Source organism: Hemicordylus capensis, chromosome 7, assembly GCF_027244095.1.
Source record: "Hemicordylus capensis ecotype Gifberg chromosome 7, rHemCap1.1.pri, whole genome shotgun sequence".
Taxonomy (NCBI): Eukaryota; Metazoa; Chordata; class Lepidosauria; order Squamata; family Cordylidae; genus Hemicordylus; species Hemicordylus capensis.
Window position 1 is genome coordinate 16,369,127 of NC_069663.1, and position 25,618 is coordinate 16,394,744.

General features: G+C 47.7%; 1 protein-coding gene across 4 annotated transcripts in view; it reads right to left on the reverse strand.

Moving 5' to 3' along the window:
- Nucleotides 1-24,846, reverse strand: part of NKAIN1 (sodium/potassium transporting ATPase interacting 1) — a 59,849-nt gene extending 35,003 nt beyond the window's left edge. For all 4 annotated transcript variants that reach the window (XM_053267540.1, XM_053267539.1, XM_053267537.1 and 1 more), the window contains exon 1: nt 24,249-24,846. In XM_053267540.1, coding sequence (XP_053123515.1) covers nt 24,249-24,302 — 54 coding nt within the window. In that variant the 5' untranslated portion in view covers nt 24,303-24,846. The remainder of the gene's footprint in view (nt 1-24,248) is intronic.
- Nucleotides 24,847-25,618: the final 772 nt, after the last annotated feature.

The following is a 25,618-nucleotide window of genomic DNA, read 5'->3' on the forward strand; positions in this document are numbered from 1 at the left end:
ACCCCCTGTTGGGAACCCCTGTCCTAGAAGGTTTCTTAAGGGTAAGATTCTTCCAAAAGAGAGCAATCCGCCTGCATGCTTATATAACCACAGTGTTATACAGTGAGGCATCTGATAGAATGACGCAAGCCGATTGCTTAATTTGATTTAAATTAAGATGTCTATATTTCCCCATTATTGCTTTCTCCGTAAACTGCATTTAAGCTGCCGACAATTAGGCTCCCCTTAAATTGCAGGTGAAGCCTTTTGTGCATGAATACTAATGCACTCCAGTATTGTTGTAGTGCCTGCCAGAGAAGCTTTAAAAAGCAAATGTCAAGGATATACTTCTTTGGTCCTTGATTATAAGGAACGTGGCTAGACTTTGACATTAACGGCCAGCATTTATTTCTGAGCACTGATGCCACTCCGGCTACAAAACCAGGAGATGATCGAGCACAGCCAACACTCTGCTCATGCTCAGGCCCAGCTTGTAGGTGACTTTTAACACATAGGATAAGAGAAAATAAATAGGCTTGCACAGCTTAGGAGGACCTGTGGCTCTGCACATAGCGGGGGCCAGGTTCAATCCCTAGTATCTCCAGTGAAAAAGAATCCCATGTGGTTTGATGGTGGCAAGGCTGGAAAATAATGGCAAGAGTATTTATTTATTTCATTTATATAGCACCCATCCAAAAATGGCTCAGGGCAGTTCAAAATAAAAAATAGAACCATTATTAACAAACAAAAAAAACAACCCCATTTAAAAGTCATTGAATTGTATTGTAAGCTGCTTTGATGTCATCTGTTCCTTTGTATTTTAATTATGCATTGTTTTAATTATATTGTAAACCGCTTTGAGATCATTTTTAATGAAAAGCGGTATATAAATCAAACAATCAATCAAAAAATAAAAAGCCAAGCTGAAAAGGTGGGTCTTTATGGCTCTCTTGAAGGCCTCCAGGCATAATAAACCTCTTACATCCACGGGGAACGCATTCCACCACCTAGTCTGAGCCTCGAGACAGTTGCCCCCTTCCATTCGTTTATCCTGTTCTAGGCCAAGCCAAGATCCAGAAGGGCCACAGTCCTTGGACAGCTCCAATGTGAAAGTGGTCAGGACCTTGGAGAGCTCCAAGCAGGCATCCAAATAATCTGAGTATAACAACATGACAGAGGTGTTGCTCCAACAACTGTGTTTTTATGGCTGCTGCCCAGGTAGAGTGGATTGGCCCCGTCCCTTCCCTGGCGAAGGCTCTGCTATTTAAAAGGGACTCATCTTTGGAGAGGAGAGCTAGTCTTGTGGTAGCAAGCATGACTTGTCCCCTTAGCTAAGCAGGGTCCGCCCTGGTTGCATATGAATGAGAGACTAGAAGTTTGAGCATTGTAAGGTATTCCCCTCAGGGGGATGGAGCCACTCTGGGAAGAACAGAAGGTTCCAAGTTCCCTCACTGACATCAGGATAGGGGCGGGCTACCCTTATAACACGAGCACGACAAATATTTATATACCGCTTTTCATCAGGAGTTCCCAAAGCGGTTTACATAGATATAAACAATCAAAGAAAGAAACAAAATGGCTCCCTGTCCCCAAAGGTCTCACCATTTTTTTAAAAAAGAAACATAAGATAGATTCTAGCAACAGCCACTAGAGGGATGCTGTGCTGGGGATGGATAGGGCCAGTCACTCTCCCCCTTGCCAAATAGAGAGAATGGCCACTTTTAAAAGGTACCTAGCAGGGGTCCTGAACACACAGCTAATATGGCATGCAGACAAAGAGCTTCGTATGTTTGGAGAAGTGGGTCATGGCCTGTATGCTCCATATATAATGCATAGAGGACTCTGGGGGTTTTCTCCCAGTTGTTATTACCAGGTCCTGTTCTTCTCTGTCCACTGTTAAGTGCTTGCTGGCGTCCCCCTGACTTCTGGCAGCACCATGGCCTTTTGTTCTGTCCTTTGAATTAAAAATAATTAGTGACGGGGGCCTGCAGAGGTTAGAAGGTTTCTGTTTGCACCAGGACATGCTTACAGATCCAGCCTCTCCTCACCCACTGCTTGAAAGGGGATGTTGCTATTGGGGGGGGGAAAGGAGCTGATCAGAATACGTCTGAGACTTTGCCATGAAGGGATAGAAAGATGAAAGGCTTGCTGTATCTCGTCCCAGAAGAAATCAGCTTCTGCATGGCTCATTGGGCTATACTGGAGGCAAGCTTTAGTTAAAAGGATGTGTTTATCTCAGCTCAGGACTATTTAAAGATCCTCCTGGAAGCTGGGGGGGGGGAGGCTGTTACCCCAAGTTAAGGAGGGACATTATTCACCCTTGTCTGACTGGAGGCACTCTGTGGTACATTTCTGCAGGGTTCGCTACAGCTCAGGAGAGGTTATTGCATTAGCCATGCAGAAAACTTGCAGGAGGAATTCCAAATTCCTGTTCTATTTTTCTGAACCTCAAGCAGAGGATTCCCACAGAAAGACCGTCTGTCAACTACATAGGAAGTTGCCTTATACTGAGTCAGACCATGGGCCCATCTAGTCCAGTATTGTCCACACAGACTGGCAGCGGCTTCTCCAAGGTTGCAGGCAGGAGTCTCTCTCAGCCCTATCTTGGAGATGCTGCCAGAGAGGGAACTTGGAACCTTCTGCCTGCAAACATGCAGATGCTCTTCCCTGAGCAGCCCCATCCCCTAAGGGCAATATCTTGCGATGCTCACACATGTGGTCTCCCATTCAAACCAGGATGGACCCTGCTTAGCAGAGGGAACAATTCATGCTTGCTACCCCAAGACCAGCTCTCCTCCCTTGAATTAAATACTAGAATTTCCATGGGTTCTTGTCTGCACAGCCATTCTTTAGGCCCATAGGAAGCTGCCTTAATGGCAGTCAGACTATTTGATCCATGTAGCTCAGAACTGTCTACACTAGGGGTTCCCAACCGGTGGTACTCCAGATGTTGATGAACTACAACTCCCAGCATCCCCAGACACAATACAAAGAGTGAGGAAAAGTAAAACAAATTCTACTTTGGAAAGAGATTGTAAATGTACATGCCGAAAGAGGAAATACGGACAGTTGTAGCTGACAAAGAAGAAACAGAAAGGCTTTAATGTGCACAAAATAAAGAGGAGAAAATAAGCTCTGCAAATAATAATAATTTGAATTTAGAAATACAGTAGATAAATTACTGGCACATCATACGGGGGGACGGGGCATGAAACACTCCACCTAAATGAAAGACAGGGATCATAGTTATCTAAACAAAAAGAATAGAATTATAAACTAACATTATTTTACAGCTAAATTTATACATTAACATATACCTCTAAGAAAAAATATTGCTAGTTTGTTTTAATAAAAACTATAGCAATATATCAGATGTTATTATTAATATCATTACAAAGCTGAAAACTAAAGAAACCAGATATCTAAAAGGCTTTTAATCAGATCGAAGGGAACATATATCAGAGCTATCATTGATACATTTGTATTGGATGATACCTTTTTACTGGGAAATATAACAAAGCAATGGTGCTTATCAATGTACCATATTTAACCAAATCAAAGATGATTCTGAATTTAAAACTATCCCCTTAAAAAGCAGAGGTTAAATACAGGTTATCCCTGCATTTACTCAAAACGAATAGGACTCTGAATTTAAGATGGCCTTCTGATTATCAAAAATATTAGGGAAAGCCTAGTCTTGGATTCAGATTAAATATAGAATTATATTAACAATAAATGATCAGGACTTAAAAGCTACAGTGAGGTGTTTCCGCACGATCAGTGGAAACCCCCAAAATGGGGTTAGTGGGGAGAGCGGGCTTAGCCTGCTCTCCCTGCAGATGACCCATCAGTCAGCTGTGGGCGGCCGAACCGGCTGCCCACACAGTTGCCGGCTCCGTTACTGAGCTGGTGGAGGCTGGTGAGTTCGGGGGCCATGTGGCCCCCGGAAGCTCCAGTATGCCCTGCGCGAGCGCACAGGGCATGCTGGAGAGACCCCCAAGCTGGGAGGCTGCTTTTTAGCCTCCCAGTCGGAGGTCTACTTGTGAGTTGCCACGGAGCCACGTTGTGGCAACTCATGATCAGAAAGCCAAAGTTAGTGGACCCGCTTCCGTGAGACTGGGCTCAGCTGCAAGCCCGGTGGTTCTCACGGTCTACCAAAATCGGGCTAGGCTCCCTTAGCCCAATTTTGGCAGACCATGAGAATAGCCTCAGTAAGTATATCCACTTTCACTAATAATTTTTGTTATGACCAGAATCACTAGTGATTAGAACATAGGAAGTTGCCTTGCACTGCATCAGACCATTGGTCCATCTAGCTCAGTATCATCTGGGGTCTGGCTCAGTATAAGGCAGCTTCTTATGTTCCTATGGTTAAAATGTTTACTAATTGCAATGTGTTCTGTGTCTTTCAAACTGGTTCCCCAGTAGTCCAGGTTAGGCATATGCACGGACTGGTTCAACCGTAAACCAATCTGCTGCAAACCAGGCCAGTTTGAGTGGTTCGATTGCAAACCAATTCAAGCCAGTTCAGTGACCAGCCCTGCCAGTGGGTCCGTCCAAACCAGTTTGGGGAACCACAGTTCGATCCAAACTTGGTTTGGATTCAGACCAAACCACGGTAACCAGTCCATGCACACTCCTGATGCTCTGCTTTCTTTGCAAAACCAGCAGACTAGGTTTTGCAGTAATCTAGGTTGCAGCAACTGAGCTGATCCCACAAACCAATCCCTGGCTTCAGAGTTTGTCCATCAATCTGAACACCTTGTTGTTGTTGAGTAGCAGTACAGCCTCCTGGTACCCCACACCTGTCTTGGGAACTTGATCTTTTACCAGCTCTGACTACATCGCTTTCTCTGGCCCCTTGGATCATGTCTCCAGAACTTGACTTTGCTACTTTGGATCAAACTCTTATCTCTGCCCTCTGGGCTAACAGTCAGCTTCCTGGGTCTCAACATCCAACAATGGGCCAATCCAGACATCATAGTTATGCTCAGACAGCAGAGGTGCACGTGTTCCCAATTCCCGATCGCCTGGGTGGCGAAAATGACCAGGAAGTGATTATGTCCAAGGGGGCAATTGTGGTTGCTCAGCACAGGCAATCAACATCAGTCACCCTACTTTGAATCGATGATCACCAATGTTGGTTGCCCACACCAAGTAACCACAAATGCCCCCTCGCACACAACCATTTGTTTGTTTCACTGGAGCTTGAAAAATTCCTCCACCCAACATTCAACAGGATAACTGATGGCCACATCGTGGGGATTAGCCCAATATGAAGCAAGCCTTCTTTGAGGCTTGACATGGACTTAAATCAGAACTTATGCCTTTGAATGTATTTTTGAAAGTACTGTACCATGAGCCCGGGAGAATGACAGAAAGTAGTTTCAAGAGGGCTGGGAAAGTTGGCAAAAACTACAGATTTCCTAGAAGAATCACAGCCCTTGAAACAAATATTACTCCTATGTTTTGTTATTTTCCATTTTTACTACAGTAGACAGTGTTACATGGTTTGTAGAAAAGAAAAGAAAAGAAATCAATAAATTGATAGATTCTGGGGAAAATCAAAGATAAAATATAAAACCGTGTGGGCAAAAAAAAAAATATGAATGATGAGGGAATCCCAATATTATACTTTACTATAACATTTCTACGTAGGTTGCTTGGATATTAAGGATCAATTGTGTGGAAATGTGTAAGATAATGAAGAGTTTCTGATTAAAGACTTAATGGATTACATCCAAAGAGAGAACAAGCCTGGTAAAAAAGCAGTTGTGGGGATAAGTTACATTTATGACTTAGTTTTCCAATTTCTCCATTCATTTTAACATTACTCTATAAGAAAGTGTAATCGCTTCCTTCTACAACTGACACATTTTAATTATACACAGTCTAATTAGAATTTGTGAATTGTATAAGGATGCAATTATGCTTTCTTGTAGAGAATTGTGATAAAATTAATGGAGAGCTGAAAGCCCAAACTGCATTATCAATATTTATTTTAATTGAGAGAGTGTTTTTAAGAGGCTGTGGGTTGTGTGGAAAACCCAATTAATTTGGTTCTACAAATTCACAAGAATTTGTAAGTTTTATAAGGATGCAATTATTTATCTAACACATAATTATGCATTCTCATAGAGAAATGTGATTAAAGAATAATCAAAATATTCATTTCCCCCCCAAAATTCTGCACATCAGACACTTATTTAGAAATGAGCAGGCTTTCAGATTTTAGAGGGAATCACACTAAATTGTTAAAAGATAAAGATAAAGTCTCTGTGCCACCATGTGGACCACATATCCCTATGGTTGTCTTTGGTAGCAGGGTTTACCATTACCATTGCCATCTCCCGCGCAGTATGAGATGATGCCTTCCAGCATCTTTCCTATATTGCTGCTGCCCGATATAGGAGTTTCCCATAGTCTGGGAAACACACCTGCAGGGATTTGAACCGGCAATCTCTGGCTTGCTAATCAAGTCATTTCCCTGCTGCACCATTAGGTGGCTTACTAAATTGTTAAGATTTACTTAATAGTGAAGAACTATATCAACGAGTTTAACAAGAGTTCTGCATTTTCCTCTTTCTGAAGAAGCTGGGAATGAGATATTGGCTACGTGGCCAGTTAGCTCCACTAGGACCAAATCCTGGCTGACTACCTCCTCATCTTCCTGCTGCTGGGACAAAGTGAAAGTGGAGGAGAGAAGAGGGAGCAGAAACCCACCACTTCGTGTTCATTGGGTCTACTCCACTTCCTATTTTAGTCAAAAGTAAGACAAAATCAGGAAGCATTCAGCACCAGCAGGGGACTGGGTGGACAGTATGCGGGCAGGTGCCAGTGGAGGAAGAACTGGGGACTTTTGGCATAGGTGAGCCATGCAGTCAGGGGGTATTTGGTGCCACTGCCTCAGGTGCCCAAAGACGTCAGCAATCATGAGGGCTTATAAAAGCTGACTGCCATAATCGCAGCATCTTTTCCCCACCATTTTATCAGATTTGGCCTTCCCCTTCTTTCTGGCACACCACCCTGGGCCTTTCTTAAAAACATAAACGTCTCAAGCTGGAAGAAGTCTGACAGAAACATGGGGATTTTCATTGTGTTCATCCTTGCGTGGCCTGTAGTGAGCCACTTCTCTTCCGCATTTGAAAATCTCAAGTCAACACAGTAAATCTTTGAGATGACAGCCTTTGCCAACTCTCAGTTCTTGTCCAGTACAAGAAACATGAAGGAAGATTCATTTGCTCAAACAGCCACCAACTAAACAAACCAGTACTGACAAGGGAACTGGTTTTAGCAACTGGATCGCAAAGGATTCATTTCATGGGTATGAGTGACCAAGGACTGGTCTAAAGGTAAAGTTGTGCCATCGAGTCAGTGTTTTTTTTGGTAGAACACATGAAAGGTTGACCATTGCCATCTCCCGTGCAGTCTGAGAAGATGCCTTTCAGCATCTTCCTATATCGCGGCTGCCAGATAAAGGTGTTTCCCATAGTCTGAGAAACATACCAGCGGGGATTCAAACCAGCAACCTATTGCTCCCTAGGCAAGTTACTTCCCCACTGCGCCATTTGGTGGCTAAGGATTGATCTACTACTACTGTATTTACCCAAATCTAAGACTAGTTTTTTTCCAAGTTCTTTAATGTTAAAAAACAGGAAGTTGTCTTAAATCTAAGGTCCATGTAAACATGTGGCTTGATAAATTATTTATTTAAGTTTTTTGTAAACCGCTTTGGGAGGTTTGCCTGAAAAGCGGTGACTTGTCCCCTTAGCTAAGCAGGGTCTGCCCTGGTTGTATATGAATGGGATATAGTCTCTCTCTCTCTCTCTCTCTCTCTCTCTCTCTCTCTCTCTATATATATATATATATATATATATATCTTGATGTGTGAGCACTGATGTGTGAGCACTGTAAGATATTCCCCTCAGGAGATGGAGCCGCTCTAGGAATACCAGAAGGTTCCAAGTTCCCTCCCTGGCTTCTCCAAGATAGGGCTGAGAGAGATTCCTGCCTGCAACCTTGGAGAAGCTGCTGCCAGTCTGTGAAGACAATACTGAGCCAGATGGACCAATGGTCTGACTCAGTATATGGCAGCTTCCTATGTTCCTATGTAGAGTCCTCTTCCTTTTGGGGAAAATACAGGCATAACCTCTATTTAACCTCTAAATTTAAGGGGGGTGTCTTAAATTCAGTGCCGTCTTCTGTCTGGTAAATATGGTATGCATATTGATATACTGTGTGCTGGTCGAAGACTGTAATAAAGTTTATCTGTTTATTAATATGCTGCTTGTCGACAAAATTTCTCAAAGCAGTTGACACAGAAAAATAAATAAGCAATATATATTTATTAAATAATAATAAATCAAACCTAAAAAGAAACACAAGGCAGACATGCAAGCAGATGATCTACCTCTGGGCTATGGCCCTATCCTATGAAGAATTTCTTACAGCAGGTGGTGCTCACAAGCAGTCACCCATCCAAATGCAAACCAAGGTGAACCCTGCTTAGCAAAAGGGGACGATTCGTGCTCATTTACCTCCAGGCGGGCTCTCCAACTACTGACACATAGCGCCCTCTTTCTCTGTTCTGGAAGACCTGGGTCGCCCCTTGGACCTGGGTAAACCATGCCTTTCCGTCCATGCTTAGACCTTGTTTGTCCATCATGGCCGGTGAATTTTGGTTGTGAGCATTTGTCAAACCAAAATGAAAGCATATAGGGAAAGCAAGGGGTCAGTGTACAGCTAGGGGGGGTCTAACTCTGCACCCCCAAGTTCTTCAGAGATGGTCAATACTCTCATAGTTCTTTGAGCCTCCATGTTGCCCCTACTGTGTGGAGGAAGAGGATTGGGGCTGAAAGATCAAGGGAAAACGTCGGTGCATGGAAGCAAGCACAATATGTGGAATGCCAGAGCATGTTCACTGCTTACATGGCACAGAAGTTAAGGTTGATGCCAACTTACAATTTTCAAGCCACTTGGAAATGAGTGCATATGTAAGCAGCTGTTACACTGAAGACTAGTTCTTCACTGTACCCTTCCCTAAGCAATCTAAATTATATCCCCCCCCGCCCAACACACACGCACACACACACATGCGATGTGCATGGAACCGATTCGGAGGCCCTTTATGGGCCTCCAAACTGGTTCGAAAGACCAGCAGTTTGGCTGGTTCGAATGTGTGTGGGGGGTAACTTTAAGGACCAGAGAGGGTGCTCTCCCCCCGCCCGCCCACCGCATTTCCCCCGCTGTCACTGTTCACAAAAATGGTCCCGCCAGAGCAGCAGCATACCTCCTTGCGCCCCAGTACATCACAGACCAGAAGTGGCCGGAAGTGACCGTTCGACATGCGCATGTCACGATGTGCACGCTTGCAAGAGTAACGTGCACGTGCACATCACAATGTACCAGCGAAGTACCAGGGAGGCAAGACACCCCGGCAGGGCTGTTTTTGTGAACAGCACCAGCAGGGGGAATATGGCCGGAGGAGGTATAAGAGCACCCTCCCCAGTCCTTAAAGTTATCCCCACCACCACCTTCGAACTGGCAGTTGCCAGTTCCACGCACATCCCTAACACACACTAAAAGAGCCACAAACACCTGACGATTGTGACATTTAAAGGGCACCATTCCCCAGTCAGGTGTCATTCTGCCAATATTAATTTTTGGAGGCAGCGCCCAAACCCCCAAGGCAACCATGCCACCTGAAAGCGTTTCCAGTGCGTTCGCAGGAGTGCCAGGCTGCACACAGCAAGGAGCAGCCACGGCAGCAGCTGTCACCGTTAAAAGAGGCTGGAATTATACCCTGCCTGTTTTGTGTCTTTCAGTGCTCTCACCGCTAGCCAAACTTGGCTTCTGCTGTAGGGATGTGCAGAACGTTCCGAGCTCGAGACAGGCCATTTCGAGGGTTCCGAGCCGAAACGGAACACCCTTCCCATGAAGGGCTCGTTCCGTCGGAACTGGCTTGACCGGTTGTTCCGACGGAACATTCCAGGCAGTTGTGTTCCATTCCAAGCTCGAAACAGAACGCAGATCCCATTCCGTACACACACCGCTCTTCTGCAGCCCTGTCAGCTCCCTGACCATGGCTCACCCGGTGTTGACATCATCATCACCGGTAGGCCTAATTTGCCAGCCTTGCCCCCTGCCACGGCTGCAGCCGTCCCCAACCCGGCAAAGAAATCTCGGGGCCTTCCACCCCACATGCTATTTGTCAGCTCCAAACATGATTTCCATGGCAACAATGCAAATGTGGAAGCCTTCCATAATCATTAGGGAGCAGAGCTGAGCAGTATCAACAGCGACTGCAGTAGATTACATGCCTATTATGAACAGTCGCGGCTCCTGAGCACTGGTAATTATACCTAATTGTGCATTTAATTGTGTAATTGAAAACTCACATATAGAATTCAGCCTGCCTCCCTACCCCTTCTCCCCCCCCACCTCCTCAATCTATGGGGTGGGGGGAAGCAACTAGAGCCAACTTCCTGGCCTACAGCCCCACTGCCACAGATTTCTACCAACACAGGAAGCTGCCTTATACTGAGTCAGACCATTGATCCATTTAACTCAGTATTGTCGACACAGAATGGCAGCAGCATCTCCAAGGCTGCAGGCAGGAGTCTCTCTCCGCCCTATCTTGGAGATGCTGCCAGGGAAGTAACTTGAAACCTTCTGCATGCCAACAAGCAGATGCTCTTCTCAGAGCGGCTCCATCGCCTAAGGGGAATATCTTACAGTGCTCACAAGTAGCCTCCCATTGAAATGCACAATTAGGTATAATTACCAGTAAACAGTAGCTTCCTATGTTCCTATCCAATTGACCACAAGGGGCATTGAGAATTGAAATAGTAAGCAAGGGTCTTCCTCTGTTTCCCTCACTCCTGTTGTCTCTCTTTCTGCTCTGGCTTCTTCTGATTGGTAGACTGATATTCTCAGGTCTCCCTTGTCGCCTGCCTACCTGCTTGTTGCATTTTTACCTTTTCCTTCCTGGTTCTGCTCTCTCTATGGCATAGTTCAGCCTGCCGCCAGCCCCCCCCCCGCCCCTCCCCCCACCAGGCCCCCTGTGTCTGACGTCAGATGCCAATGTCTGATGTCAGATTCAGGGGCTGAGGTTTTGCTTGCAAATGAGGCCACACGCCCCATTTGCAAGCAAATTCCAGCCAGCGCCACATTCGCAGCGCGGCCAGGAGCGGCTCTTCCTGCTTTAAAAGGCAGGGAGATGCATTCCTGGCCAGGCTGGGAAGGCTGCGTGAACTAAGCTTCTGAAAAACAGAGCCGCCCATTTGCAAGCGAAACCACACCCCCTGCATCTGATGTCAGACTCAGGGGGCGTGGCCAGGGCACCAGGCGCGGCCCCTGCACACAGCAGCCCGGGGTTCTTGGAACCCCCGCGCACAATGGTGGCTCTGCCCCTAATGAAGACATTGAAAGCTCAAGGACACAGGTTTTCTATCCAAGTCTGTCGCTTCCGTAATAAACCTTTACAAGCATTTGGACCTTAAAGGTTTGTCTCAAGGGCTCTGTGGTCGCCAGAAGACGACACTGACTCAGCGGCACAACTTTACCTTTACTCTTAATGGGCTTGGCTCTTCTCACACAGGTTTGCTAGGCTGTAGTGGGTGGGGGTGGTGGTCACTGAAATCTCTCCCCTACAAGATCTTCCACTGAACGACACCCCTTCCCTAGGACAGAATGAATCAGTCCGTGAGTCAAGGAACGTAAAACACAATATAAGAGGCAGATCCAGCCATCATGCTTAGACACCAAAGAGGCTGGATTTCTGACAGACGACAATGGCCTGAATCATCTACCATTTAGGAGAGAAGATCAGCATATGAGGAGCTCATGTGGAAATGATGTTGTGGGGTGAACTTGCCCCAGCAGGAAGGAGGGAGGGAACTGTTGAAGGAGTGGGAGAGGGGGTGCTCTTCACTTTCCCTGCCTCCTAGCTCTCAGAAGCTCTATGAAGACAACATGTGTGCGTACAATCAAAGCATAGGTGGGCTGGGCGGATGACTCATGCCTGCTGGCCCCGCTTTCTGCATATCGATCCAAACCTCTGTACAAAGCCGATGCTGAGGCAACCTGTACATGTGCAAGCTCTCAATCTGCTTCTTTGCAGGTATGGGTTGTGTGTCAGAGATGTGGGCTTTCCAGAACCTTTTGAACTGGGAAATTTTCCAGAAATTCTGCCCAGGCAGATTTCCCTGACATTTGCATAAAACTTGCATTAAACCCCCAGCCCCCAAAAAACCTACTATACAAATCTTCATGATGCTCTAAATAGATTGTGATCCGATTTGACATATTATCCAACCTCTTTACACAGTTATTGTAACACCTCCACCACATTAATTTCCCCTCTTTGTATTTCTAGTTTTTTCAAGTAGCCACGTAGAAATTTTAGAAAAGGGGAATTTTCCACAGGAAAAGAAAGTACAGGAAATTTTCCCACCTCACTGTAACGAAACGCAGGTCTCCATCTTAGCTCAGTAATGTCTTATGCATACACTCCACTCTGAATGCTCTGAATGGGGGACGTTCCTCCCTTTTGTTACTAGATGGGGCAGTTTCATTGAGATCAGAGCAATTTCTCTACTGAGGGTAAAGGTAAAGTGTGCTGTCGAGTCAGTGGCGACTCGTGGCGACCACAGAGCCCTGTGGTTGTCTTTGGTAGAATACAGGAGGGGTTTACCATTGCCATCTCCCGCGCAGTATGAGATGATGCCTTTCAGCATCTTCCTATATCTCTGCTGCCTGATATAGGTAGCAGGGATTCGAACTGGCAACCTCTGGCTTGCTAATCAAGTCATTTCCCCGCTGTGCCATTAGGTGGCTCTCTACTGCAGGTAGATCGGTAGATCCCAGGAAAGCATAGAGTAACCCCAGTTTCATCACACTCACGTTTCTGTTTCCACATGCTGTTGATCTAAACATCTATATCATGGTTTCTTAACCTTGGGCCCCCAGATGTAGTTGGATTACAACTCCCATCATCCCCAGACATGGCCGCTGTGGCTGAGGATGATGGGAGTTGTAGTCCAACATCTGGAAGCCCAAGGTTAAGAAATCCTGGTCTATATTAAGTCTATGCTTAAGCAACCTGTACATGTACAAGCTCTCACCATGCAATCTGGGCACGTTGGAGAAGAGCGGGATATAAAATGTAAATAAAAATAAATAAAAATCTGCACCCTGCTTACACGTGCAGAGGCTCTGCGCACACATTCAGATCAATGCGCAGCGATCAGGGCAGGGCATGATCCTGCTCCTCCCTGTCCTTGTCTTGATTATGCCTATGTACATCCACGTTCTAAGGAAGCATCAGCAGCCACTGTTTGCTGCTCCAGGGAGGGTTCTGGTACCCAGAATGCTGTGCGGCACAGAGATGCTCAACCCGGCATCCTGCAGGGAGGCTCCCCACCCCTGCTGCTCAGTTGGCCTCCTTGCATGCGCAGAGGCCATTGGAGGGGTTAGCATGCATGGAGACCAACCAAGCAGCGGGGGCGGGACAGGGTCCCCATGGGATGCAGCAGCCCAGATACTGGCAGTGGGTACATCTGCCGCCAGTTAAAATGATATTCTCCTGCCCTCACTGCCCCTACCTGGAGCAGCATTCACTGGCAGCTCCTTACCAAACACAGTTGCTGGAAACCAATGGCAGGAGAGTGCTGGTGTCTCCTTCCCTGTATGCGGGCTTCTGAAGGCATCTGACTGGCCACTGTGTGGAACAGGACGCTGGACTAGACCGAGTTGTGGTCCGACCCAGCAGGGAAGCTCTTACGGGCAGGAGAGCTGGTCTTGCAGAAGCGAGCCTGAACCGTCCCCTTTGCTAAGCCAGGTCTGCTTTGGTTTACATTTTGGATGGGTGGTTACTTGTGAGCGCTGCAAGATATGCCCCTTCGTGGACGGGGGCTTCAGCTCAGTGGAAGAGCATCTGCTTTGCATACAGAAGGTCCCAGGTTCAATCTCTGGAAGTTTTTCACACTCGGCTTTTTGTTCGCATCTCCTCCGGAATGGAGGGGGTGCATTCACAAATCGGCCAAATTTACCCCGAAGTCCCTGCAAGCTATCGGGGAGCACTTGACACACAATTCGGGTTTTTCATTGTGCATTAGAGTGTAGTCTGATTTATATCTGGGGTAAAAAAAAAAATCCACTTCTTCATCGGTTCTGGGGGACAACTTTGAACTCACAGTAAAACCTGGCAGAAAGCCAGCCGGAAAGCCTGCTGTCTGGGAAAGCTCCTGGCAGCCTCTCCTGGATGCTTGACACACAGGGCTTCTACCCCGAATCTACTTCAGAGGAGAGAGTGCGCGTTCACACACCAGCCAAACTTACCCCGAAGTCCCTTTGGGATCCGTGGACCCATTCCACACAAATCGGACTTTGTGCTGCCAATTCTAGCTTATCTCAACGTATCTCCGGGTTTTTGAAATGCTGGTTTTAAGCGACTTTTTTTTTTCTGAAAACGCCAAAGCGAATAGGGAGAGGCACTGATGTAGAATCATTAGCATGATAAGAAGGAACCCCTTTTTAGGAATGCAGATGTCACACTTAAGGAAGCTCTCACTCTCCCCGCCCCTATTGGCTAGAAGGAAAACACAGAGCATGCCATGTGGACTTGTTTCAAAACAAAATCTGAGAGCAGAGGGGAGGGGCTGCTTCCCTCGGTGTAGTTCAAAGTGACTTTGCTCAACATTTACCCTGAAGCACAAAGCCGTATGCGAATTACTCCCAGGTAGGTCTGGGAGAGACTCCGGCCTGAAACCCTGGAGAGCTGCTGCCAATCAGTGTGTAGACGATAACAAGCTCAAATAGCTAATGGTCTGACTTGGTATAGAAATAGAATTAATTAAACAAACAAACAAACAAATAAAATAATTGGTATAAGGCAGCTTCATATGTTCCTATGGGTTACATAGGAAGCTGCCATATACTGAGTCAGACCGTAGGTCCATCTAGCTCAGTATTGTCTTCACAGACTGGCAGCAGCTTCTCCAAGGTTGCAGGCACGAATCTCTCTCTCAGCCCTATCCTGGAAATGCCAGGGAGGGAACTTGGAGCCTTCTGTTCTTCCCAGAGCGGTTCTCCATCCCGTAAGGGGAATATCTTAGAGTGCTCACACTTCTAGTCTCCCATTCATTTGCAACCAGGGTAGACCCTGCTTGGCTAAGGGGACAAGTCATGCTTGCTACACAAGACCAGCTCTCCTCTCCTAGAATCCCAATTGGGTTAGCAGAATCCCAGCTGGGGAAAATGGGGACCTGCAGCCTACCTGCCGAGACTAATGCAGCAAGTCTGCCACTCCAGCAAGAGAAAGCTCTCCATGAGTCACAGTACTAATCCCACTTCTAAGCCTGCCGGCAGCCCCAAAGGAAGGGATTCCACATAGCAGTGCAGGATGATCATCTTGAATACAGGCAAACACTGAGATCCCACATGCTGTTTCGGTTCATTTCAAGCTGGTCCCTGGGATCAAAGCCAAGCTGCACGGAGCCGCTGAAGCCTGCTGTTAGAAGTCTCATTCAAGAGGAGGAAGCATAGGAAAACCCTGCAGGTCTGGAATCTCTGGATACAAAAAGCTTAGAGGCACAGCAGCTCCAACTAGCAAGGGAAAAGGATGAGGCTGTTCTCACTAGGGCGGCCCAGACTGAGCTGTAAGGCACTGGGTTCGAGTCTGCCCGTCCTCCTAACTCGACTTTTCACCTCGGCAGGCGACGGTCGGGGCGATCACCACCGTGTTAAAAGGCTTCACCCCGGCCTGCCACAATTTCCAGCAGTCAGGCAGCGGGGAGGATTGGCCCCGCCGAGCATCGCGGCTGCTTTATTGGGCTTGTTGCGTGGTGCACCCTGGGATATGGGAGGGAAGGAAGTCCTCCACACTCCCGGCTACAGCCTTCACCACATGGCCCCCATATGGTCGCACAGCACAGGCAAGCACAGACAGTCCCTGCTTGTCTGCGGGGGGGAATGCAGGTGAGCTCCCCCCCACAGCCCACGCTCCCTCCCTGATGAGGTCCTGTGAAAGACCTCTGAGCCTGGCTGCCGATACATTTCCAGGCAAAGGACAAAGTGCTGGTTATTATCTTTAAAGCCCTGAAAGGCTTGGGTCCAGGTTCCCCGAGAGAGTGCCTTTCTCTACGAGATCCCCACTGCCTGTGAGGATCATCAGGAGGAGTCCATCTTCTTGGAAGAGACGGGGAGGTCCTGAATTCATCTGGGAGCGCATTCCAAGCCCTGGGGCAACCCTAGAGGAGGCTCGGTTTTGGGTCGCCACCGTACGAGCTGGTGGTAACCACAACCCCACCCCACCCACCCCCGCCGATGATCATAATAGGTGGTGGCATTCATGAACAGCAACCAATATTTATATACCGCTTTTCAACAAAAGTTCCCAGAAGGAACTTTGGGAGTTTTTCTCTTACATAAAGAAATAATAAATAAATAAAGATGGAGCCCTGTCCCCAAAGGGCTCACACTCTAAAAATGAAACCTAAGCTAGACACCAGCAACAGCCACTGGAGGGATGCTGTGCTGGGGTTCAGTGGTGCATTTAGGCACGGACAACGGGGCGGGTGTCTGTGGCCTCATGCCTCCGGGGGGGCCTACCAAAACCTCCAATACCCTGCTGTTGCTGTCCAGACCCCGCCGGCGCTACCCAGCCCCTGCCGCTATATCTCCTTCACCACCATTCGCCACTCATCCCCACCCCCCCACCGGCAGTGGCTGCAGCGGGCACAGGCAGGATTTGGGTAAATATGGTACAACACATCACACTAAAGACAGGCATCATCACACGCTGTAGCTTGAGTCTATGGTCCTCTGATTTCCATTGTATGAGTAACGTTTTATTTTCCTGGGTTTTTGAAAAATCTGTTGCACATATTGTGTTTCTAAAACTATTAACAAATTGGGTGGGTGGAGGGGATAAACATTTTTTTAAATAAATATTTTCCCCAAATTAGACTGTTATTGGAACATAGGAAGCTGCCATATACTGAGTCAGACCATTGGTCTATCTAGCTCAGTATTGCCTTCACAGACTGGCAGCACCTTCTCCAAGGTTGTAGGAGTCTCTCTCAGCCCTGTCTTGGAGATGCTGCTAGAGAGGGAACTTGGAACCTAGATGCTCTTCCCAGAGTGGCGGTTCCATCCCCTTAGGGGAATCTCTTTCAGTGCTCAAACTTCTAGTCTCCCATTCATATGCAACCAGGGCAGACCCTGCTTAGCTAAGGGGACAAGTCATGCTTGCTACCACAAGACTAGCCCTGAGGTTACATTGCAAACCACAGAGTTTGATATTATTCTGCATGAAATGTAGCTCAGTTGGTTCAAAACCAGTTTAAAGTATTTGATCCAGTGTGGTGTAGTGGTTAGAGCATTGGGCTAGGACAGAGACCACCTGAGTTCAAGTCCCTATTCAGCCATAGGAACATAGGTAGCTGCCTTATGCCGAGTCAGACCACTGATCCATCTAGTTCAGTATTGTCTTCACAGACTGGCAGCGGCTTCTCCAAGGTTGCAGGCAGGAATCTCTCTCAGCCCTATCTTGGAGATGCTAACAGGGAGGGAACCTGAAACCTTCTGCCTGCAAACATGCAGATGCTCTTCCCAGAGCAGCCTCACCCCCTTAAGAGGAATATCTTACAGCATTCACATGTAGTCTCCCATTCAAATGCAAACCAGGCTACCACAAGACCAACTCTCCTCTCCATGAAACTCACTGGGTGATTCTGAGCCAGTCACTTATCTCCCAACCTAACTTATCTCACAGGGTTATTGTGCGGATAAACATAACCATGCACTCCACTTTGGGCTGCTTGGAGGAAGTGTGGGATATAAATGTAGTAAGTAAACAACCTGGCTTGGGAACACTTCTCTAAGCTAGTGTTTGAACTGACACTGAACAAGAAAGTTAAAACACATTAAACCGAACTCACATGTTTAATGATTTGACTCCCTGCAGCTCCCACAACAGAAATTCCAGAGCCTGGAGACACAGACTCATTACTGGCTAGAAGATGGGATGCAACTGACACACTGCATCAAAGTTCATGGTTTCTGTCACCGAAGTGATTATGGGCTCATTTGGCAACAATAATGGAATCTGCAGGCTTGCAGCTTGCCAGTCTTAAATTAGTCTGCTATGTTTCCAAAAGTCAACCAAATTTGTTTCCAAAGTCAACCCAAAAAACCCAAAACTTTAAAAGGCAAAGGTTGTTCAGCAGGAACCTATAACCCCTTTCCCACAGTGACAAAAGGTACTTGGGAGCAGTTCAGGGCCCACAGGATGGGGCTTCAGCTAAGTGGCAGAGCATCCGCTGTGCATGCAAAAGGTGCCAGGTTCAATCTCTGGGAGCTTCTCCGGAAACACCTGCCTGAAACCTTGAAGAACTGCTTGCTGCCAGTCTGAGCAGACCAGGGCTTCCCACCTTAAGTGGCACCGTGGGGAAATGCTGGACTAACAAGCAGAAGGTTGCCAGTTCAAATCCCCGCCAGTACTATATCGGGCAGCAGCGATATAGGAAGATGCTGAAAGAGATGATATCATACTGCACGGGAGGAGGCAATGGTCAACCCCTCCTGTATTCTACCAAAGAAAACCACAGGGCTCTGTGGTCGCCACGAGTCGACACCGACACGATGGCACAACTTTACCTTTACACAACTTCATCCCTCCAGCTCATGGTAGCAAACATGACTTGTCCCCTTTGCTAAGTAGAGTCTGCCCTAGTTTGCATTTGAATGGGAGATTACATATGTGAGCACTGTGAGATATTTCCCTTAGGGGATGGCATCTGCTTTATTTTATTTATTTATTTACATTTTATATCCTCCTCCTGCTGCTATTATTATTATTATTATTATCATTATCATTATTATTATTAATTCAATTTCTATACCGCCCTTCCAAAAATGGCTCAGGGCGGTTTACACAGAGAAATAATAAATGCATAAGATGGATCCCTGTCCCCAAAGGGCTCACAATCTAAAAAGAAACATAAGACAGACACCAGCAACAGCCACTGGAAATATAGTGCTGGGGGTGGATAGGGCCAGTTACTCTCCCCCTGCTAAATAAAGAGAAGCACCACGTTCAGAGGTGCCTCTTTGCCAAGTTAGCAGGGTCTTCCTCCAAGGAGCCCAAAGCGGTGTACTACATACTTGAATTTCTCTTTCACAACAACCCTGTGAAGTAGGTTAGGCTGAGAGAGAAGTGACTGGTCCAGAGTCACCCAGCAAGTATCATGGCTGAATGGGGATTTGAACCTGGGTCTCCCCGGTCCTAGTCCAGCACTCAAACGACTACACCACGCTGGTATGCAGAAGGCTCCAAGTTCACTCCCTGGCAGCATCTCCAAGATAGGGCTGAGAGAGACTCCTGCCTGCAACCTTGGAGAAGCCGCTGCCAGTCTGTGTAGACAATACTGAGTTAGATGGCCCACGGGTCTGACTCAGTATATGGCAGCTTCCTAGGTTCCTAACTCTCATCATCCCCAGTAAAGCAGCCAATAGTCAGGAATAATGGAAGTTGTAACCCAACAACAGCCAGGGGATGGAGGCAAAGTTGTGCAGTCCTGGAGTAGAGAGTGCTGAGCTGGGTGGCCCAACAGTCTGATTTGGTCTAAGGCAGCTTCCTATGTTCCTCTGGAAGTCTAATTGTTCTGCCCGTTGGAAATTTTTATATGATGCTGTGGATGGGGGTCCACTGTGTGGTTGGGTATGATGGGAGTCTGAGTCGAAAAACAGCTTGTGCAGCCGTGACACAGACCAATCTAAAAAGACCTGCACAACCAATATTTATTTATTTTATTTAACATATTTTTATACCGCCCCAAACTTGCATCAACACTAAATAGTCAACACTCAATGGCGGCATTTTTAAAATTCAATTAATAACAACAACAACAACAACAATGTAGGGTTGCCAACAGTCCCACACTGTGCGAGATGTCCCGACTTTCAGCGGAGAAATGCTCATCCCATTCGGGATGCAATTCCTCCCGCTTTTTGACCCTTAATTTTTTTTAAACTTTTAAAGCAACCACTGATCAGCAGCGAGTAGGACGGTGGCAAGAGCTCTCCCACCTCCCAAACTGTGGGAAACTCATTCCTTCCTCAGGCCTGCCTTCCTCCAAATGAGGCAAATGAGGCTGAAATCTTCCTCATTTGGAGGACGGCGGGGCCAAGGAAGAGAGTCTTTTGCCTACCTTCTTTCCAACTCTGTCCATCCCTCCCTCCTCCTGTAGTTAGTCAGCAGTGGCCATGGCAGTGAGTGAGCCTTTCTTTTCTCAGCAGCGCAGCTTTAAAAGATTTTTTTTAAGATAAGCCCCACCCCTAGGTGGCCATGCTCCGCCCCCCTCGGAGTCCCTGTCCCGATTTCAGCCAACGCAATGTTGGCAACCCTAGTGTATCGTCCTGCAGTGGCCTAATTTGCAATGGTGTTCTAAAAGGTGGGGTTTTAAAAAAGTTTTTTAAAACACACAAACTACGATAAAACAGATAGCATTAAATTCCTCGATGTTGTCAGAGGAACCAACATGAAAATTGGCATCTCCTCCTAAGATTCCTCCATGGAGAGAGGACAACAATTTGTTCATTGTTGCCCTAACCTTGACTCTAACGCATTCCTCTGCGCAAGAATGACTGTAATTTCACTGTAATGGTTTGTGGGGAGGGATAAAGATTGCACACAGAGAGCTGTGAAATGCAACCAGGTTTATTTTCCATCTCTAGGGAGGCGTTGCCAAAGTCACTGTGAGTATTCGTCTCCTGAGATACTGATGGCCAGATTTTGTGGACTGAGCTCATGGACTATAGTGTACTGCTTCAGAAGAAATAATAAACTACAGACTCCTGAACACCAGGAAGGGAGGGAGGGAAGCACTGGCATACGAGGGGAGAAGGAGGGAGCATAAGAGTCTGGGGGACCTTCCAGATCCATTCACATCGCACCAAACCTCAGTGTTGCTTCTGAATCTCTGCTAACTGGGCAAAGAGGTACCTTTTTAACGTGGTGATTCTCTTTATTTAGCAAGGGGAGAGGAACTGGCCCGATCCACCCCCAGCACAGCATCCCTCCAGTGACTGTTATCGGTATCTATCTTATGCTTCTTTTTAGATTGTGAGCCTTTTGGGGACAGGGAGCCATCTTGTTTGTTTATTTATTATTTCTCTACGTAAACTACTTTGGAAATTTGTTGAAAAGCAGTATATACATAGTTGTTGCTTATTCAGGCGTGTAGCTATAACTGAGCAGATGGGTTCAAAGAACCCGGGGCCCCCAGCCTCTTAGTCTCAATACTAAGTCATATGTAGGGAGCCAACAATGAACAAAACTATGACAATTACACGGACACAAGTTGCAGTCACATCCAGGGCTGCGCTCGGATAGTGCTCTGTGCAGAGCTAGCTCCCCACTCCATGGTAACCGACAGAAATCAATTGGTTTTTTAAATTTGTATTCAAAAAACTTGTAGAACTTTGAGCACAAGTTTATAAACACCAAACAACTTCCAGACTAAGCTACTCAACAGTATGCCCAGGAGGTATTCTGTTACAGGGGTTCCCAACCTGCGGTACTCTGAATGTTGGTGAAAAACTGCAAGATGATGGGAATTGTAGTTCATCAACATCTGGAGTACCATAGATTGGGGACCCCTAAGAACATAAGAACAGCCCTGCTGGATCAGGCCCATCTAGTCCAGCATCCTGCTTCACACAGTGGCCCACCAGAAGCTTCTGGGAAGCCCGCAGGCAAGAGCTAAGGGCACACCCTCTCTTCTAGGTAAAGGTAAAGTGTGCCGTCAAGTCGATTCTGACTCCTGGAGCCCACAGAGCCTTGTGGTTGTCTTTGGTAGAATACAGGAGGGGTTGACCATTGTCTCTTCCCACACAGTATGCGATTATGCCTTTCAGCATCTTCTTATACCGCTGCTGCCCGATATATTACCAGGCGGGATTTGAACCGGCAACCTTCTGCTCATTAGTCAAGCATTTCCCCGCTGCGCCATTAGGTGGCTCGCCCTCTCTCCTACTCTCCCTGAAATTAAGACAACTTAATTTCAAGAGGACTACTCAGAAGTAATTGTCTGGATGCAGCCTACTCCTTGTTCTCTCCGTAGCTCACTGCAGACAGTACACTCGACAGCCAGACAGCCACCCAACAAGGTCAGCTTGGTGCCCCCTTCTGGAAGCTGCCCTGGGCAACCTTCTGGCTTGACCACCTCTTAGCCACCCCTGACTTGATCCCTTCCACTTTTAATAGCCCCACACTGATTTCAATGAGATGTACTTCCAACTAAGTCCCTCCAAGGTTTCCTCAAAGCATTTTTTTAAGCATACGTTCTAACAAGTTTCATACCAAGTGCTGATTTACTTGGTACCATTCACTGATTCTGTTCCAAGAGTGTCCTATCCACTCTTTCCAGTGGTAGGTTAATCCTCTGGTTTAGAAACTCCTACAACGTCGTGGGCTGCACATGCTTCATACTGCCTCTGTCCCATAGTACGGATTTCACTCCATAAAGTTCACCTGTGTGCATTCCTGGGTCCATTTGCAGCCCTTCGAACAAGCAATTCATTTCTCCCCCCAACTGAATAACCCTAGAATCTCATACAGGTTCCTACCTTTAACAAATCTGAAATATTAGATAAATTAGTTAGTTGTTTTTGTTTTTTAATGGAGCCACAAAGTTTCAGAAGAATAGGAAAACAGCAAAGGAGCAGGGAGGAAGCTATTCCACACCCACTCTAGTAGTTTCACGTAAATCTTTGAAGGAAATTATCTTTAATAAGTCTGATCTATGATCAAGACCAGAGAGGGATATCACTTGAATGAGAAATAAATAAATAAATAAATAAATAAATACAGTGCTTTTCACGCAAAGGGACATGAAATAAGTTTTCATTCTTTTCATTTTTATGCAGATATCCAACGTTAGATACTTTGAGGTGACTCTCTCTTGTCGCTTTGGCTTTGAAATCAGGCTCAAAAAACACAAAACCCACGTTGCTTGATTTTCATTGATATTCCCCATAAGAGCTTTAGGAAATCCTAGCAATTTCCTTTTGCAGATGTATTGACCTCTTAACGCTACGCACACAGTTCCTGTGAACAAAAAGATCAAGCTTTCAAGAGTCATTTTCAACCACAATCTCCAAGCATGCAAGCGTTTGCTTTTAAAAACAGAAGTCCAATAATCCGATTTCTAAATATGCATAAGCACAGCAAGGTTAAAACAGACACACTTCCAGCAAGCATTCAAGCTACCAAAGGGGAAAAAAAAGGCAATTCACGTCTGGGTTTCCCCCAAGTTTCCTGCTGTTGTGGGCAAGATTATCTTAAGCACTCAGACTGCCCAGTGATCATGCCATTTCACAGAAAACCTTCTTTCCGTGTTACCATTTGGTATTATCTTTATTCGTTATGGCTCTAGTGCCATCAGCTCACAAGGTGTCTTACCGAGTGCAAGAGATCCCTGCCCCAAGGAGCATCCATGTCTAAACTCTGACACAGGGCAGGGAGACAGAGGCCAATGTAAACAGAGGAAGGGAGATGCTATTGATTTCAGTTACGCATCCTTCCGTGTGCGTCTGTCTCCTTGCTAGAAGTTCTCTTCCTGGAAAGCCCCTTCATTCCTATCCCAGCCCCCAGCTTCCCTTCTTCGGAAGCCTTCCTGACAGTCCAAAAGACACTTCCGCCCCTCTGGTGCCCGGCTTCCCTGATCTCCGAGATCGCTGAAGAAGTCAGTCCCGGGAGGGAGTTCCTCTCCTCCGAATTTCTCCCCGCTCAACATTCCTCACCCATCCCTGTGACCTTCTGGCCTCCGCAAACCCACCGGAGACGACTTCGCCCATCTGGCCCCCCTACGAAGCTGCTTGAACTCTGGAGCTCCTCTGGCCATCCTCCCACTCCCAGGGAGCGGAAAGATGAAGCCCAGGGCGTGCCCCACCCATCCGGCCCATAGCATCGCCCCCATCATCATCATCATCATCATCATCACCACCACCAGAGTTGACCCCCCTCCCGCAAGCTGACCCAGCAGCAGCAGCAGCAGCAGCGACTTCCCGAGGTCTCGTCTCCTCCTGGGTAGGGGGAGGCGCAGCGGGGAGGGCCCCCTCCCCGTCCGGGGCCCCGCAGCCCGTGGCATGGCAACACAAGGTCACGCATCGGAGAGGAAGCGGCGCTCCCTCCCCGCCACCAGCAGCACAATCGAGGGGAAAGAGAGCAGCGGGCGGGGAGAGGGAGAGAGCGCCGGGCTTACCAGTTGCAGGCAGCAGAAGCCGACCAGCGTGCAGCGCCCGTTGCATTTCCCCATGGTCGCCTTGGCCAGCTGCCTTCTCCTTCCTCCTCCTCCTCCAGCTTCAGCGATCCTCTGCCGGCGTTGCCAGGAACAACCTCACTCCGAGGGCACCAGCAGCAGCAGCAAGCCGCAGCAGCCTGCCATCCTCCGCCGTCGGGCCAAGCCAAGGCGGCCGGGTCCTCTCCTGCCCGCCCGCCCTTTGTCTGCTGCCAGCCTTCAACGGCAGCGTGCAAGCGGCACGGCCCCGGCGGCAGCCCAGGCAGGAGGCGGCATTATCTCCTGTCGCCGCCGCGCCTCCCCGCCGGCCGCCAGCAGGACCCTCGCTCCATTCCCAGGCTCCTCTCAATCTTGCCTTCCCCTTCGCTTTCCTCTCTCTCTCTCTCCCGGATCAGGCGTTGTCGCCACCACTCATCTCCCGGGAGCAAGCCAGGGAAGGGAGAGCAGGGAACGAGGCGTCGGCGGCAGGGGCGGCGCGGACTTTGCCCCGCTTTGCATGGGAGAAGCGAGCGTCCTCCTCGCGGAGCGCTCAGAGGAAGCGCCTCTCCATTGTTTCTCCGCCGCCGCCGCCGCCGCCTCCTCCTCCCTCCCTCCCCTCCAAGACACACCCACGAGCCAGGCCCCCAAGCGGGCCAGGGGATGGTTGCAAGGATAAGAATACAGCGGGGCACACCGCGATAACAATACAGGCAGCAGGCGGGCGGCTCCCCCCGCAAAGGGAGCAAGCGCAGCGCCGGAGGGACAATCGCGGGAAAGCGGCGGGGGAGGAGGAAGGAATCCCGCCAGCCGCCCCCCGCACACGGCCACGTGGCTCCCGGCTGAAAGCGCTCTAGGCGTGGGCGGAGGAGTCCGGGGCTCACTGCCCCCCACCACCCCGCCGCACCTCCCCGTGTACGGCTGCCCCACCTTCTCCACTTCCAGCGTCCAATGAAGACACCGGGATGCTTGCCCGGACTGCACCACTAAGCCCCGCCCCTTTCCATCTAGGTACAGTAGTGGGGGGGGGCTCCAGGAAGCAAGCCCTTGTTGGGGGGGTGGGGGGTGTTGTGTGTGTGCCTGAGTTGTGACGTGTGTATGAGTGTCCCTGTGCCTGGAGGTGGCTTCAGTTCCATTGATCTTATACTTTATTTATATTTTTAGTGCACTTAATTATATATTAGAATACATTTATAATAAATTGTATTGATTTATTTGATATATATGATTATATCTATTGTAACTATTTATTTATAATACATATAATTATATATATTATAAGTAAATAAATATTCCTACACAGACACACACACATATATATTACACACACACACACTCATTCATTTATTCTTTTATTT